The sequence below is a fragment of the Ictidomys tridecemlineatus genome, chromosome 10 (genome assembly GCF_052094955.1).
Source record: "Ictidomys tridecemlineatus isolate mIctTri1 chromosome 10, mIctTri1.hap1, whole genome shotgun sequence".
NCBI classification, from domain to species: domain Eukaryota; kingdom Metazoa; phylum Chordata; class Mammalia; order Rodentia; family Sciuridae; genus Ictidomys; species Ictidomys tridecemlineatus.
Window position 1 is genome coordinate 141603680 of NC_135486.1, and position 14702 is coordinate 141618381.

Sequence of the window (14702 nt, forward strand, 5' to 3'; positions counted from 1 at the left end):
GACACATTTCCAAAAGACCCTTTTCTGCTAACAAGTCCTGGTACCCCTTTACTGGTTTTGTGAAGTTCTGTAGTTATGGTGTAATTTATTGAAAAGAGTTGAACTCAAGCCGAGTGGGCCATGAGTTACCACGGCACCCGGGAGGTGAGCCCACAGCGTAGGGTCTTCAGCTTCCTGTGGGCATGGATCGAGATGGCTGTGTAGTGAAGCTTCTAGGCTGCCGGAAGCAGAGCAGCACCTCAGACAAAGGGCTATTCTTCCTCTTTCTTTTTAGGAGCCACCTTCTGTAGGGATTTTGAAAGTTCACCAAAGAAGCTAGTTGGGAGGGTTTGCATTAGTCCAGCGACTGGACCACTGGACCATTTCCAAGTGGTCCCCTTCAGTCTGTGCTCTGTGGGGGCTCTGGGAGTTCTAGCATGTGTGTGCTGGGCAGGTGATCACTGGGTCCAGATGGCGTCTGTCCTACAGGTTTACTTTGGGTGTTGATCAAAGGATCAGGACTCAGTTTTTTCTTAAGGTCTAAATGCTGATACTCAAAAGCAGATGGCCTTAACCCCAGCTGATCAGCTGCCCCACAGCGATGGCTTCAAGTGAAATGAACAATGCTTTTGTATCCTCTACCCGCCCTGTGAGTCACCGCCAACCCCTCTGAGGGTCTCATGTTCAGGAGTGGCAGCAGCCATTATGAAACCATGGTAAACCCAGCTCAGCATCGCGGAGCTCATTTATCTCACCTGCACCGTTTCCTACCTGTAGAGACAATGCACCCAGCTTGCTGCTTCAGCCAGCTCTTAGATAGATCATGAATGATTTAACAATTGAACCTTTACGGTGTACATGCACTAGATAAAGTAATTATTTATATAAATTATTTGGTTTCTTGTTTCCATGACTGCCTAGAAAAAAAAAGAAGAAGCTAAATTGACATTGGTACAAATTTTGTCAAACTAATAGATTATGCCAAATTGCTTCCTCCAAATTAAAATGGATTTCAGCATTGCAGGCTCTGCCTGTCTGCAACATTCCTGCAGACGAGAGAAAACACCTTTGTGTATGCATTCTGCAGTCTCACGGAGCTAAAAACCCCAGGACGGAGATTCATTCTCGTTTTGCGGAGTGAAATGTTACAAAAATCTTGCTTGGAGGAGGGGGGGTCGGCATCGTCATTACCTGGGAGTAGGCAGATCTCAGACACCTCTTCTGCAGAGTAGAACGGTGCGACTTCATGTTCATCAGCCATGACACTCACTACCTGTCTGTTGGCTTAATCCTGCCATTTTGTAATGGAGAAGAGAAGTGACAATAGCTAACTTCCAGAGGTACAAAGTGGCAGTCGGTTAAACCCAAGGCTGCCGTCCTTCCTCATCATGGTGCAGACCTTAAATGAACACAGTAATATTCCTGCACATGAGTGACGTGTATAGATGGGTTTGGCTGCTTTTCCACATTTGTTAAGTTAGGAAACCTTTGTGCCTTGGGAAAACCAATCTTTCTGCCCAGAGAAACCACATGTGTGTTAATTGTACACGGTTTTATGTAAGTTTTTCCTTAGCAGATACAAATTTTGATGTCTGTCTATGGAAAGTTTATTTCAAGCAAAGTTGTAAGTAAAATGATATATGATAACAATAATAACCAATTATTATACACAGAAAAAGTGCAATGCCCCAAAACATGATAAATTTATTATTCCAATTTTCCAAAATTTTGAAGCAAGTTTATTATTCCAATCTTCCAAATTCAAAATTCCTAGTGGAATTTAGTCACAAATAGCTCACAGGGATGAGACTTGGGCATACAAGTGTGGCCACCACTTAGCACCACCACGCTGGTGTGGCCGCACTCAGCATTGCCAATAGTCACCCCAGGCTCACATCCAGACGTGGAGATAAATCTCGGTGGGGAAGGGAAGCAACTGGTCTTTGGACCCCTTTGTCAGAAAGATAAATCCCGGTGATCTCTATGGTCTGCATCCAATTAGCAGAGAAGGAGCAAAGTCTTTCCAAGGGTCTTGGAATCTCAAAATTTAAACATCTAATGGAAGAAACGGCACAGCCCCCCTCTCCAGCATCGCCTCTCCTACCCTGAACAAGTGGCATACTGACATCTCTGGGATGATCTTCCCCTGCAGATTAACCCAGTCCATGAGGAATCGGGGTGGCTCTCTGGGATGCAGTATGCACATAGGAGATGATGTAGCAGCTTGTGCAGGAAGGAGGAGGGAAGCCAACTTGAGAGACTCCAAGGAGCTGTTGAGGGCGGAGCAGGAAGCTCCTGTTGCTGACTGAGGACGTCTTGGTGTTGGGGAACAGATTAGACCACAGGCTTTAGTTTCAGGCAGCCTGGGCTCAAATCATTGTGCAAGTATCTGAGCTGCTCCACATCCCTCCGGGAAAGCAAAAGTAGCACTACTCCTGGTTCATATGGTTCTGTGAAGAGTTACTGGGTTAATCTGTGTGCATGGCAATGAGCAAGTGTTAATAAATGCTAGCTGTTATCATGCAGTTGAATCGCTCGCATTCCATAATGGAGTCTTGGCGATGGGATGGGTGCCAACTGTCATTCCATCTCTGCTTGGGTTACTCCAGATATCGCTGCCTGGGACTTGGTGCAGTCCAGCATGCCTCATCACTAATGTCACTGGTCACCTGGAGCTTTCCATAGCATATGCAACCTTCATAGGTAGCACCTAGCAACTGTGCTAGGTTCAAGGTCTGTGGTTCCTTATCCTCTGTAACTGCGGGATGTATTTTTGGGGGGTGAGTACTAGGGATTGAACTCAGGGGCACTCAGCCACTGAGCCACATCCCCAGCCCTATTTTGTATTTGATTCAGAGACAGGGTCTCGCCGAGTTGCTTAGCACCTTGCTGAATTGCTGAGGCAGCTGTGGGAGGTGTTTGACAGTATCATCAGCACACGTTTCAGTGGCTACTACCCTGTGTGGGGTCACGGGTGCTATAGACCCCAGAGTGACCCAAATGTAGTCCTCAGGATCTCCAACCAGGAGCTGTATGGAGTGGTGGGGGCGGGGGGGAGAAAGATGATAAGTGAAGGTAGGCAAGCAACCCCAATTGTGAGGGCTGGGACAGGGGACAAGATGAAGAACAGCATCAGGAGTCCATGATGTTAGAGCCAAGCTTGGTTTAGGGAATCAAGTTGAGCTGCAGAGACTAGAGAAGGGAGGGAGACCCTGGAAGAGCCAGTGCACGGGTGAGGCTGGAGAAAAGGAGGCCCGTAGCCGTTCACACACTTATCCTCAAGCCCAGCTCAAGTCAAGACTCAGATCCAAAGCGCCAGCTCCCCATGGAGGCCAGCACAGGGACCATGCCCACTCCCACCCCCCCCCACCCTCCCGCCCCGCCACTTTAAAAAGGTACATTTCTCTGCAAGCTCAAGGTCTTTTGCCAGTCCCTTGGACACATTCCAATCAGACCTCTAACAGCCTAGAAACTTCTGGCTAATTTGGATTTGACTAAAACTTTTGTACCATGACGTTATGTAAAGAGATTCAATTATGGTGCGCAGTGTTTTGTGAGTAACTACCGCCCATAAAAAGTTAATTAATCAGGGCTGTGTCAATTTCCTCGTGCCATGTCAATTTGCCGCAAGGTAATTAATCACTAATCACCCACCAAGCAGCAGGCCGAGGGACCATCCACGAGCCATTTATTGTCTCTCCCCAAATAAATGGCACACGCAGCAAGGAGAAAACACATCTCGCCTTTCACAATGTTTTTATCGACACTTTTGCATGTTGTAATGGGTCTGCAGCAACCAGCAGCTTCAGTTCAAGGAAATATGAATATTAAAGACACAAATGAGCGGAGATTTATAGGACATTGCGTTTCTGTTATGTCAGTTTTGAGATTAAACCAAGCAAATGAACAGTGAAAAATTACTCTTCCATGTGGAGAATGGTGATTAGCCGTGTACATTAATTAGAAATTTTTGTTTTCCTATTCAATGCATTTCAAATGAGGATGTCCTATAAGGAACTGTTTGTCCAAAATGTAGATTTATTCACTTCTAAACAGCAGTGTTTAATATCAACATGCATTTTGTACTGAAACAAGAGCCGATTCCCAAATGCTTGTTTCAGGGATACGGGACTCTGGGAAGCAGAGATTCCCACAAATTAAGTGGCCATTTTGGCATTTTTTTTGTAAGGGACTGAATGGATGGAATGTTCCTCTCCTCCCACCCCCAACCCCCTTGAAATTACTAGATTTTTTCAAAACCTTGAAATTACTAGGTCTTTAAAAATTAAATCAAAAGGTTTTTTCACTTCTGTTTTGACCTAGAACTTAATATGCTCTATCACATCAAATTTTCCATCTAATGCTATTTAAAGAGACTGACCTAGTCACCTGTAAGCACTGTATCACAGACCGATTGGACGTACTTTGAGATTCATTTTGAAAACAGAAGTAAACGGGTTTTTTTTTTTTGTTGTTGTTGTTGTTGTTTTGTTTTCTTTTATTTTGCTATTTGGAAAAATAATCAGATTTTCTTGACTGTTCCTCTCGATGTTTATCACACAATGCCCTGCCTCTGAAATGGCTGCTCCGGAAGCTAAGGCTGGCTGTTTATGTAGCCTTGGTCTGTTGCGTGCGCTGCCACTTCTTAATTTATGGTCCGGCACATGGAATGGGAGTCCCCTGGAGGGGATCCTGCAAAACCCCCAACCTGCTGTTGAAAGTGCATCTACCCCCCCGGGATTGTGTGACCGAACGTTCCCTTCCATAAATCACCCACAGAACAGTTCCACCTCAAATTAGCATGTGCTTCTCCCTGTCTTCCAACCTGCCTATGGTGGGAAAGGTTTCACTGGGGAAGCAAAGGGAGAGGAGGTGTGAGACAAAGAGAGAGCCCCCCTCCGCTCTGACGGCACACCTCTACCAGGGCATCTGGCAATCCCATGCAAATTCAGACCAGAGCACAAATGCAAAGAATAATTGCCCATTAGAGCGGCTGTATATTTTTATGGCTTTGATGCAGAATCTGCCCCCCGTTGGGTTTTGCATCTGCTATGCTCCCATCTCTCCCAGAGCTCTAAAACTTCAATATGCAGTTTATCACCCTCAAGTATTTTCCACTGGTTTTGTGTTTCTTCTCTGGGGATTTCTAGGCTGGTGAAATGAGCTCATTTGTGTTTATTTTCTAAGGTAAGCACCATGTTCGTAAAAGAGAGGGGGAGGAGCCATGTGAGTCACTGTAAATACATTGAATGCAGAGTTGTGGGGAGGTGGGGCTTTGTCTTCCAGGGGGAGATGGGCAGTGAGCAGCGGACACCTTGGTACAGGGCCCATTTGGCTTGTGGATACACCCACGCATGTCCCATTTCCAAATGCTGATTGGCTTGGTCCTTGTATCCTGCACAGCAAGCTTCCCATTATGTTCCTAAAGTTTCATCTCTTTACATCCCATCCTATAGGAGTTCTTCCCAAGAAAGAGGTGGTTACTCCCCTAAGGTCCACAAGATATGCTCTCGTGTAAATCTTGCTGATGAGTGAGAGGGGCAGGCTGGGAACCGCCATGCGTCAGTAAGAGGTGCGCGTGCTCCAAAACCCCTGCCTCCTTTTCTTTGAGATAAATCTACTTTTCATTACAACAATACAGATTTTTCATTGTGATTCATGCTGGATGAAGTTGAAGAGGGACCTGTGGGTTTGCTCTCTCATCTCCCACATGCCGGGAACTCAGGATTTTTCACTCAAAAAACATATATAAGTGTCATGCCATGACATTTTGGTCTTGTTGAGTCTGTATCAGAATCATCTGTTCAGATTACTGCTTAAAACACACCTTTAGCCATGTCCCAGCATCCACAAACTGCCGCGTCCAATAGCCACGGAAGAAAACTATCCGCTCCATCCATCTCCTATGGAGCCTAAGGGAAGCTTGATAAACAGTTGTGGGGGGTTTTATTTTGTCCTTGAAGTTGAGCATTGGCCTTCGTGGTATGACAAGAGAGCCACACTGCCCCAACCCAGCCACTGGGGTAAATCCTCCAACAGGGAAGGTGCAGCCACAAATCCGAGGAGTTTGGGGTCGGGCAGATGGTTCTCTGCGTTCCCTGTTGTGCCCGATTATCCTGTTCACGGAGCGTTGCTGGTGGGGACTCTGGAGGGAGCCAAGGGGTGAAGGCCTTTCACTAGGTACTACTTGTCGGGGAAGTTGGGCTTCCCAGAACCAGTGCCGTTTCCACACTCTGGCATCTGTTCTGCAGGGCGTGTGGCTGTAGGTGGAGGGGGATCGAGGCTCTGATGGGTCCAGCAGCCCCTCCTTCCTTCGGAGTCATGTGCTGCGTCTGGACCCTCCAGGCACCTCTCAGTGGGGAAGTAGAAATGAGCTTTCCAGGGGTCCCGACTGCCAGCCAGACGTCAGTCCCCTCGTGTGTCCTGCAGCTTGTGTGCAGGCACCTGCCCACAGGACCCTGTAACAGAAGGTGGACGGTGAAGAGGGGCCCTACTCTCCCCCAGGGACTCAGTCCACCTTGGGTGGCCTCAAGGTTGAGGTGCCAGATACCTGCGGGTGCCAGGCCACGCCTCTAAGTCAGAGCACAGGAGGGGCAGCCCCACCTCCAGCCTTTGCTGGTCAGCGAGGGGCACTGTCCTTCGCTTCTGTGACCCAGGAGACCTGGCTTCACATGTGCCACTGGAGGCTCAGGGCAGTGGTTTTCAAAGGAAATTTGAAAAAAAAAATGTTGGAAAGGAAGGATTAGAAGGAAGGAAATACAGGAAAGGAGAGGAGAAAGAAAGGGAGGGAGGGAGGGAGGGAGGGAGGAGAGAGCAAGAATGAGAAGAAGGCAGGGCAGCTCCTCCATCCCGATGGCTCAGTAGGGCCAGCTCTGGACGGTCAACCAGCACCACAGAGCTGCTGTCCAGGAGGCCTCTGGCCCAGGGAGGGCACATTCTGCAGGGAAGTGCTCTTCCGTCTTCATCCCTTTAACCCAACAAGGGCCCCTCTCGTCCTCCTGCTCAGAGGAGCCCAGAGAGCCTCCTAGGAGGACCTACCTGTAAATTCCTCCTGCTGCAGGGAAAGACGTGTTTCTCCCTGGAACCAAGAGGGCACAAAGTGGAATCCTGGCTCCACTCAATAGCATATGTCCCCTCGCCCGGTGGCTGAGCTTCTGGCGCACATTCCCCCTCAACAGCTAAATCCTCCAAGAATCATTGTAAAACCTGCTCGTTGCAGAGAGGGATCTTTTGTGGCTCCTGCAGCCCAGGAGCCGGTGAGGATGAATGGGTCAGCATGATCACCCTGTGTCCTCACCAGGCAGCCAGCTGGCCGGACAGATTGTGTGTGGCTCGTTTTCTTTGTTTCAAAATCCAGAGTGTGCCTGTGAAGACGTAGTGTCTGAAATGCCGCAAGGTAGACCTGGAGTCAAAGCTGTGACCACTCATTTCCTGCCCAGTGCTGAAGCAGTGTCTCCCATGTCCTGTCCCTGCTGCTGAGGTTTGATGGTGTTAAGATGCACACTCCCCATTAAGACTCAGCCTCCCGTGGCTTCTGGCATGTGGGTTGAAATGCGATCCAGGAAACTCAGGTGCTGGGGGCTGGCAAGAGAACTGAATAAAACGGCATGGTTTGTCTTTAACCACAATAATAAAAAGTTAAAAATAACCTTTATGGTCTTCTCAGATACAAACAGAAGATGAAGTCATTCTGGCTTGGTCCTTCGATGTTCTCATTTTACCCACACTGTAAGGGAAAGACGGGGTAGAGTCTGTTTGCCGTTCCAGAGCAGGCGCTGAATTTTGGATCAGGATAGCCAGTTGGTCTGCCCTTCAAGCCCCAGGGTGCTATTCCAGTTCAGAAGTGGTATGCATTGGGGAATTGCTTCTGTGGGGAATTTTACCTGCCCTCCAACCTGCTGGCCACCTGGTAGGGCCAAGCCTACTCTGCCTGTGAGTATAGGGTGATTCTCAGAGCACCCTGGTCACTACATGGCCGCCCGCCAGCCTCCTAGGTAGCAGCTAGTGATTCCGGTCTCTCGAGTGGACTTTCTATTTTCCTTCCAACGTCCATTTTTCCTCTGTGCTCCTTCCATAAGCCATGCCTGGGTCCAGGGAAGGGCTGGGAGCAGACATGAGATGGAAAGCTTGCACTCCCGAAGGAGACGGGAGGAGGGAGACAAGCCCACCTGGCAGTGTGGAGACACACTTCAGCACAGCAGGCATCTAACACACGGGGGAGGGTTAGGGCTTCTGGGGAAGCCTGGCCAAGGGAATCAATCCAGTGGGTTGAGCCAACCAACTTCCTTCCAGGAGGCCTTTATGAGTTTCTGCTATGGTTCTCCTGGGACCATAGTTTCTCAAATGTATTTTTCCAAGAATGTCCCCCTGCATGGGACGTGGTTTGGGGAAGCGGCTGGCTGCTATGCTGGGACAGGCTCCGTTGGCATAGGGAGAGAGCGTTGTGAGGTTCAGAGAAGCCACTGGACACAGAACTGGCTCCTGGAGGCTCCTGAGATGGGAGGGAGGACCTCCCAGGTAGAGGCCTCAAGGAATTGTCAGGAGTACCTTCTCTCCTGACTCAAGTGACTCAGAGAATTTCCCCCAGGAAGGAAAACTCCATCTACCCTCTCCCGAGAATTGAGTTCCCAGACATTTCTGATTATAGCTTAAGGGGGTGTGTTTGCTTTTAAAAGCTGTGTAGGAGATCTGGGGGCTCCTGATATGCTAATAACCATCTATTTAGGGGCAAGATGTGTGATTTGTGTACTCAAGACACATAGAGGTGTCTATAGGAATACTTCAATTAAAAAATTTTGACAAGTCATATGGACCTAAAGGGAAATGTGAAAAAATACATAAAAATGAGAAAAGGGAGGGTTATGAATAAACTCTTCTGCAATTCTGCCCCAGAAATAGCCACTAGTGTATGAAATATGTGTTAATGTCTATAAAAACATGTATGTATATACATATGCACACAGATATAGCTGGACTTGTATACATATATTCATATGCAGTTACATGCACACTTATCCACATACATACATGTGTGTCTGCACATGTGTACTGTGCACTAGAAACATGAATACATGCATGTATATAATGCATGTATATGTATATACATAAATATGTGTATACTGAGATGTTGGTAGATACACCTTGCAATCTACCTTTTTTAAAAAAAAAATTAAGTTTTCAGTGAGTCTTTCTCCTATTCTTAGAATTCTTTGTAAATGTTTGTGGTTGACCACATCCTCCTGGGCAGAGGGAACCATGCTGTATGTCCTCCTCACCTTGCTGTCTGCTTCTGTCCTCCTAACTCCTGGGGGGCTGGAGCTGCCTTGGCGCTGCAGGGACTGGGGTCCTGGGAGCAGACCCCTCAAGGGCAGGGTGGGTCTCATGCCTTTGCTCTGTTCTCTCTTCCGCAGTGCCCGGCTTCCCGTATCCAGCTGCCACCGCGGCAGCCGCCTACCGAGGGGCGCACCTGCGAGGCCGCGGCCGCACCGTGTACAACACCTTCAGGGCCGCGGCGCCCCCACCCCCTATCCCGGCCTATGGCGGGTAAGTGATGCAGCCCCCCACGGGCCTCCCTGCACCAGCCCTCTCCCCAGAGGCACGGAGTGTTTGTGAGCGCATGATGGTCTTGACTGCCCACCAGAACCGCCCCAGCATGCAGCCCGTCGCGCGCCTGCAGCGGAGCACCTTGCAAAGAGTATTGAAAAATGAGTGTAATTTGTCCTGTCATGGTCGGTGCCTTTAAGCGTTCTACATGTCACGTGCTGTTATGTAAATTTGCTGAGACTGAATGCTGGAGAACAGAGAAATGGTTACAGCCAAAGATGTATTTCTGATGATTGCAAACATCTGGTTATTAAGGAGGTTGGACCACATTTGCCCCTTGAATTCAAAGGGACAGGAGGCTTTTCATACATAAAAATCACTGGGGTGGTCTTGTGCCCCTCCCCCAAAGACATCTTGCTCTTCCAGGTTTATGAACCTTTCCCTGACACAATTAGGTGTTGAGTCAAAGGCAAAAATGGAAGACTTGGATGAAATTGGAATTAATATGCCTTTTAGTTCCATTGTCCAAAATGGCACAAGCCCTCCTTCCTCCTCTGTGGGGATTTTGCAAATCGAGTTGTTCCCTGCTGCCCCTGTGGTCCTTCTGTGCATGGATTTTGAGATTGCCAAGTAAATACCCAGCAATGGTGGTGGATGCTCAGAAACAAAACAAAGCAGGAAAAATGTGATGGACTCAGTGGGGGACAATCCTGAAGTGCTGCGCTCTCTGCCCTTCTGCTAGGATCCTGGTAGCAAATTCCTGCACCTCTGGGGTAGGGTAAGGAAGGATGGCCCTTGGGCAGTAGCTGAGACCAGGGAATATTGGCAAGGTCTGGAGAGAACTTTGTTTGCCACAAAAGGAATGGAGAGGGGCAGTAGCATCTAGCCAGCAGAGCCAGGGCTGCTGCCAGACATCCCCTAGTCCACAAGACAGTCCTGCTCCAGGTTCAGAATGCTGGCTGAGAAACTGTGCTGTACCCAAAGGAACCCCCCTCGAGAGGCTCCCCTGACCAGTGCCTGGCTTCTGGCCCTTGACGACATTTAAGACTGCGTGTAAAGGGTTAAATGCATTTTCTTAAAAGCTTTTCTGCTTATAAATCTTTTAGAAAATCTGAATTAGCCTAGATCATCTATTATACTGATGACAAAGGGCAGTACTCTTGTCATTATTTATTCATATCTCGCCCATTCCCAAACAGAACATTTGAAGTGTTTCAAAAACAAAGAAACAAAGTTGGGAATATAATGAAATGAACCCTGATGAAATCATCATTGGGAAGGGAACACAGAGGTAAAAAGATAAGGCAACGTGCATCCAGTGTCTTGTCTAAGCCACTAGAATTGAGTCTGAGCTCCTCAGTGGACAAAATGAGCAAAAATTGATAATGAATCATGAGAAACCAAGAACAAACTGGCTCTAAATCCTCCCCATACCCCCAAATGCATCTGCATGTCCTGAGCCTTATGTGTCCCCACTATGAGCAATCATTGATTGTTTGATATTTATTGCAGCCCCACAGTATTGAACCCATTTTATAGGACCAGAAATGCAGAAATAAAGATTTGTTTTTCCCAAGGTCACACAGTGAGTTATGAAGGGAAAAAAGCCAAGTTATCCTCTGGGCTCACGTAATTGCTAAAGCAAGATTCATAAGCCATAAATGCAAAATTGCACATTTATGCCACATTATTTTGTCTGAAAATCGTTATCTTATCTTGGTACATAGTAATTGTGGCTTTTTCAGTATATATACCCTCAGTCAGTATCTCATGACTGTACTGGGCAGAAGAAAAATAATAAAGTAAAATTGTACGGCTTATCCTCACACGAACAATTTATAAAAACATCTCAACATAACACACCTGCCATAAAATTGAAATTTACTAACTTATGAAGAATGTGCTCTTTTCTGGGAATTACCATGCATAACTAATTAATGCCACGTTCGCCAGGAGAGGCAGCCATTTCCAAAGGGTACACCGTGTGTTGGTAACTACTTTGGATGGGGTGCCATTGAATATTCCTGTGATATGCCTGAACATTTTGGTTATAGTGCTAAGTTGTACCTCTTTCCTAACAGTAGTATGGCTGGAATTCTGAAACCATACTTAGGAGAAAGAGAACACTCCTCTGGGGGCTAGGAGGAAGAGCAGGGCTGGTGTGTGTGTGTGTGTGTGTGTGTGTGTGTGTGTGTGTGTGTGTGTGTGTGTTGGGGGAAGGGTTCAGGTCTGTAAGAATTGGTAAGAGCAGAGTACTGGTGGAAAAGGAAATTCAGCCAGCGGCCTGGGCATTTCCCTGGCTTACAGGCTGCAGAGTACACGGCAGCACCCAAAAGGAAGGTTCTCTTTCCCTGCTGTTCCCTGCAGCCTAGGCTTCAGGAGGGCAGCTAGTCACATGAAAGAGGAGAACAAGGTGGGACATAGAGAGAGGGCCCTGACTTTGAGCTGAGTAGGAAGGAAAGGTGGGAAAGCGGCTCCTGTTTCCAGAAAGCGCCATCCTCAGGATCCAGGTGGTTTAGAGCTAGTGTGGGTGTCCTGTGGCTCTCATTTCCAAACCCCTCAGCTCAACACCCACACTCTGCATGAAAGGTGCAGAGACCAGTAGCACCCGCAGAGGCATCCTTCCAGCTGGGCTAAGAGCCGACATACAGGCGATCCTTTTCAACAGACATGGTAAGGTAGTATATGAGCACCAAGGAAGGGTCCCTAGCCCAGCCTGAGTGTTCAGGGACGTGCTTCAGTCCCAACATTTCCTAGGTCTTGGTCCTTGATTCTGTCCCACGTGCAGCGGTCTCCATCTTTCCTAAGACCTCTCCTAGTGATCTGCATTTATCCGGGAAGAATTATCTTTCTGACTGTCACAACTTGAGCATGCATCTCACTGCCAACTGCTCTTCATGAAGCATCCATTCTGAGTTTATATTGTCATAAAGTTCCAGCCAAATTTTTTCATACTCTATCCTAGGTCACATGGCTTCCATATGTTTTTCTCCTGGAAGATTGGGCATGCCTTGTAGAACCTCCGTAGTTACCTTGTGGAGCCCTGGGAGGCCCTTGGAGGCATCCAACATTAAGAAACTGACACAAAAAAGATTGACTCAGGATGCCCTTCCCCCATCCGTTTCCTGTTCCTCCTAGCAGGTGAAGACATGGGCTGCTGTTTTCTTTTACATGAATAGATAGAGACCTCCGGGAACATCATGCTCAATCATCTCTCCTGGGGCAAGCACTCTGCCTATTGACTGCAGCCTGAATGGAGGAGAAGGGGTGTGACTTAGAAAATAGCATCCTTGGGGACTCTCCCAGTCCTGAAAAGACCCTGGGGAGCTTGATCAACCTCTAGTTTCGTCAGTAGGAGAGTGAAGAATGGACCTTCCCGTCCCCCAGGGTTGAGAGAGGGTGAAACAGGAAGACCCTCGTAAGGGCTCTTACAAACAGGGCTCTTGTTTGGTGGCCTGCAGCTTCTGTTGGTGCAGATGTAATGACTGACTTTTTGTCAGTAGCTAATGCACTTATCTTCCTCGGTGCCCCCTTCTGCCCGCGTTGAGTTCACAGGCAAATTCTACGTCTCTGACCCCATGTACTCTTGAGGTCTGTGCTGGAGGGCACCTGCTGTTCACAGACCTCCGTTACCCCCAACCCACAGAGATGGTTTTGGACAGAGGCGCCTGGATTGTTATGGACGATAACCATTGAGACTAAGAATTCAACTAGCGAACACTCTCAGCTGAATGGATGAGGTTTTCCATATTTCTCCTTGGATTTGATCCTGAACTCTATTTTGATAGCCAAGTGACAATGTCCAGTTCCTCTTCCCATGACTCACATTTGAGAGAATCTCTTAGGTGGTGGGCATCATTGCAAGGTATTTTTTTTTTATTCTAAACCTAAGCATCCTGCCTTAGCTACAGGGTTTTGGCCTTCCTCCTCTAGGTACCTTCAAGCAAGGTATTCTGTACTTTCTTGGTTATTTAATCATGACATTCTTACATACAGCTTCCAGAGTTACCTCGGACACTATTTTGAGTGACTCTGGGTCATGTTGGGTCTAAGAAAAAACTGGTATTATCCCAGGAGGAACGTCATAAAGTTGGTCAGGGCAAGAATTAAACCCACAAATAGCTCCTTTGGGAATGCTGTCACACTGAGTCCTAAGAGCCCCTGTGCCCCATCTCTGGGATCATGAGACATCTTTCTGTAAACCAGTCATACCTTCTTATTTTATCTTTCTGACTGTCTGTTTTATCTGATGCTGAAGAACTTCTTCATTTCATATCAACATTAGGAACAAAAGTTACCATTGTCTATTCTCATAATACTTTCCAAAACTCTCTATAGTTTGTCCGTCCTTCTTTCCTTCCTTCCTTCCTTCCTTCCTTCCTTCCTTCCTTCCTTCCTTCCTTCCTTCCTTCCTCTCTTTCTCTCTTTCTCTCTTTCTTTCTCTTTCTTTTTTAATGTGTGTGTATGTGCATGTGTATGGGGTGGGTGTTTTTAGTGTCTTTTTTTTTTTTTTACTTAGTTTCTTAGCCAGTTTTAAATATAACAAAAACCTCTCTTAATTGAGTGGATGTACAGACAAACACTATAGACTAGTAGTTTTTAAAGCTTTGGGGGAAAAGGGAGTGAATTTCATACATGCCTTGGATAATCTGATAACAAATATGCATTTTCCCTGAGAATGTTTGTGTACAAATACACAATTCCAACAAATAGGAGTGAGTTCATAGACCCACCTGATAGCCATTCACAAATAGCTATATTTGAACACATTCAAAAATTTAATTTATTTTCCTGTTAGAAGGGGCAGCAGGGTGGAGAAGTTTTAAATAGCCTTTCCTACAAAAATATATTCGTGGTTAGTATATATTATATTACACAAACACATCGTATAGTTTGTGGCATTTCTATACCTTCAGTCTTTCTTTTTTCTATTTTTTTAAGTAAACCAATTTGCTATAGTACAATCATCCCCTGCTTGCATTCATCCAAATATTTAACCACTGCTATTACTTTTCTAAGAAAATGAGATGTACATTTGCATTATGTTCTTGCAAGAGCATATTGCAGGCCCAAAGTGACTGACAAGCAATACAATTACCTTTGCATGACTAGACAGACCATCTCTGCATTCAAATAGGATGGCACCTGTTCAATGCATGACAGCCCCCTCTTCTCTTGTG

At 46.9% G+C, this 14702-nt stretch overlaps 1 protein-coding gene across 48 annotated transcripts in view; it reads left to right on the forward strand.

Moving 5' to 3' along the window:
- Rbfox1 (RNA binding fox-1 homolog 1) overlaps positions 1-14702 on the forward strand; it is a 2023047-nt gene that overhangs the window by 1961551 nt on the left and 46794 nt on the right. For all 48 annotated transcript variants that reach the window (XM_078024580.1, XM_078024586.1, XM_078024579.1 and 45 more), the window contains one exon: positions 9390-9522. In XM_078024580.1, coding sequence (XP_077880706.1) covers positions 9390-9522 — 133 coding nt within the window. The remainder of the gene's footprint in view (positions 1-9389; positions 9523-14702) is intronic.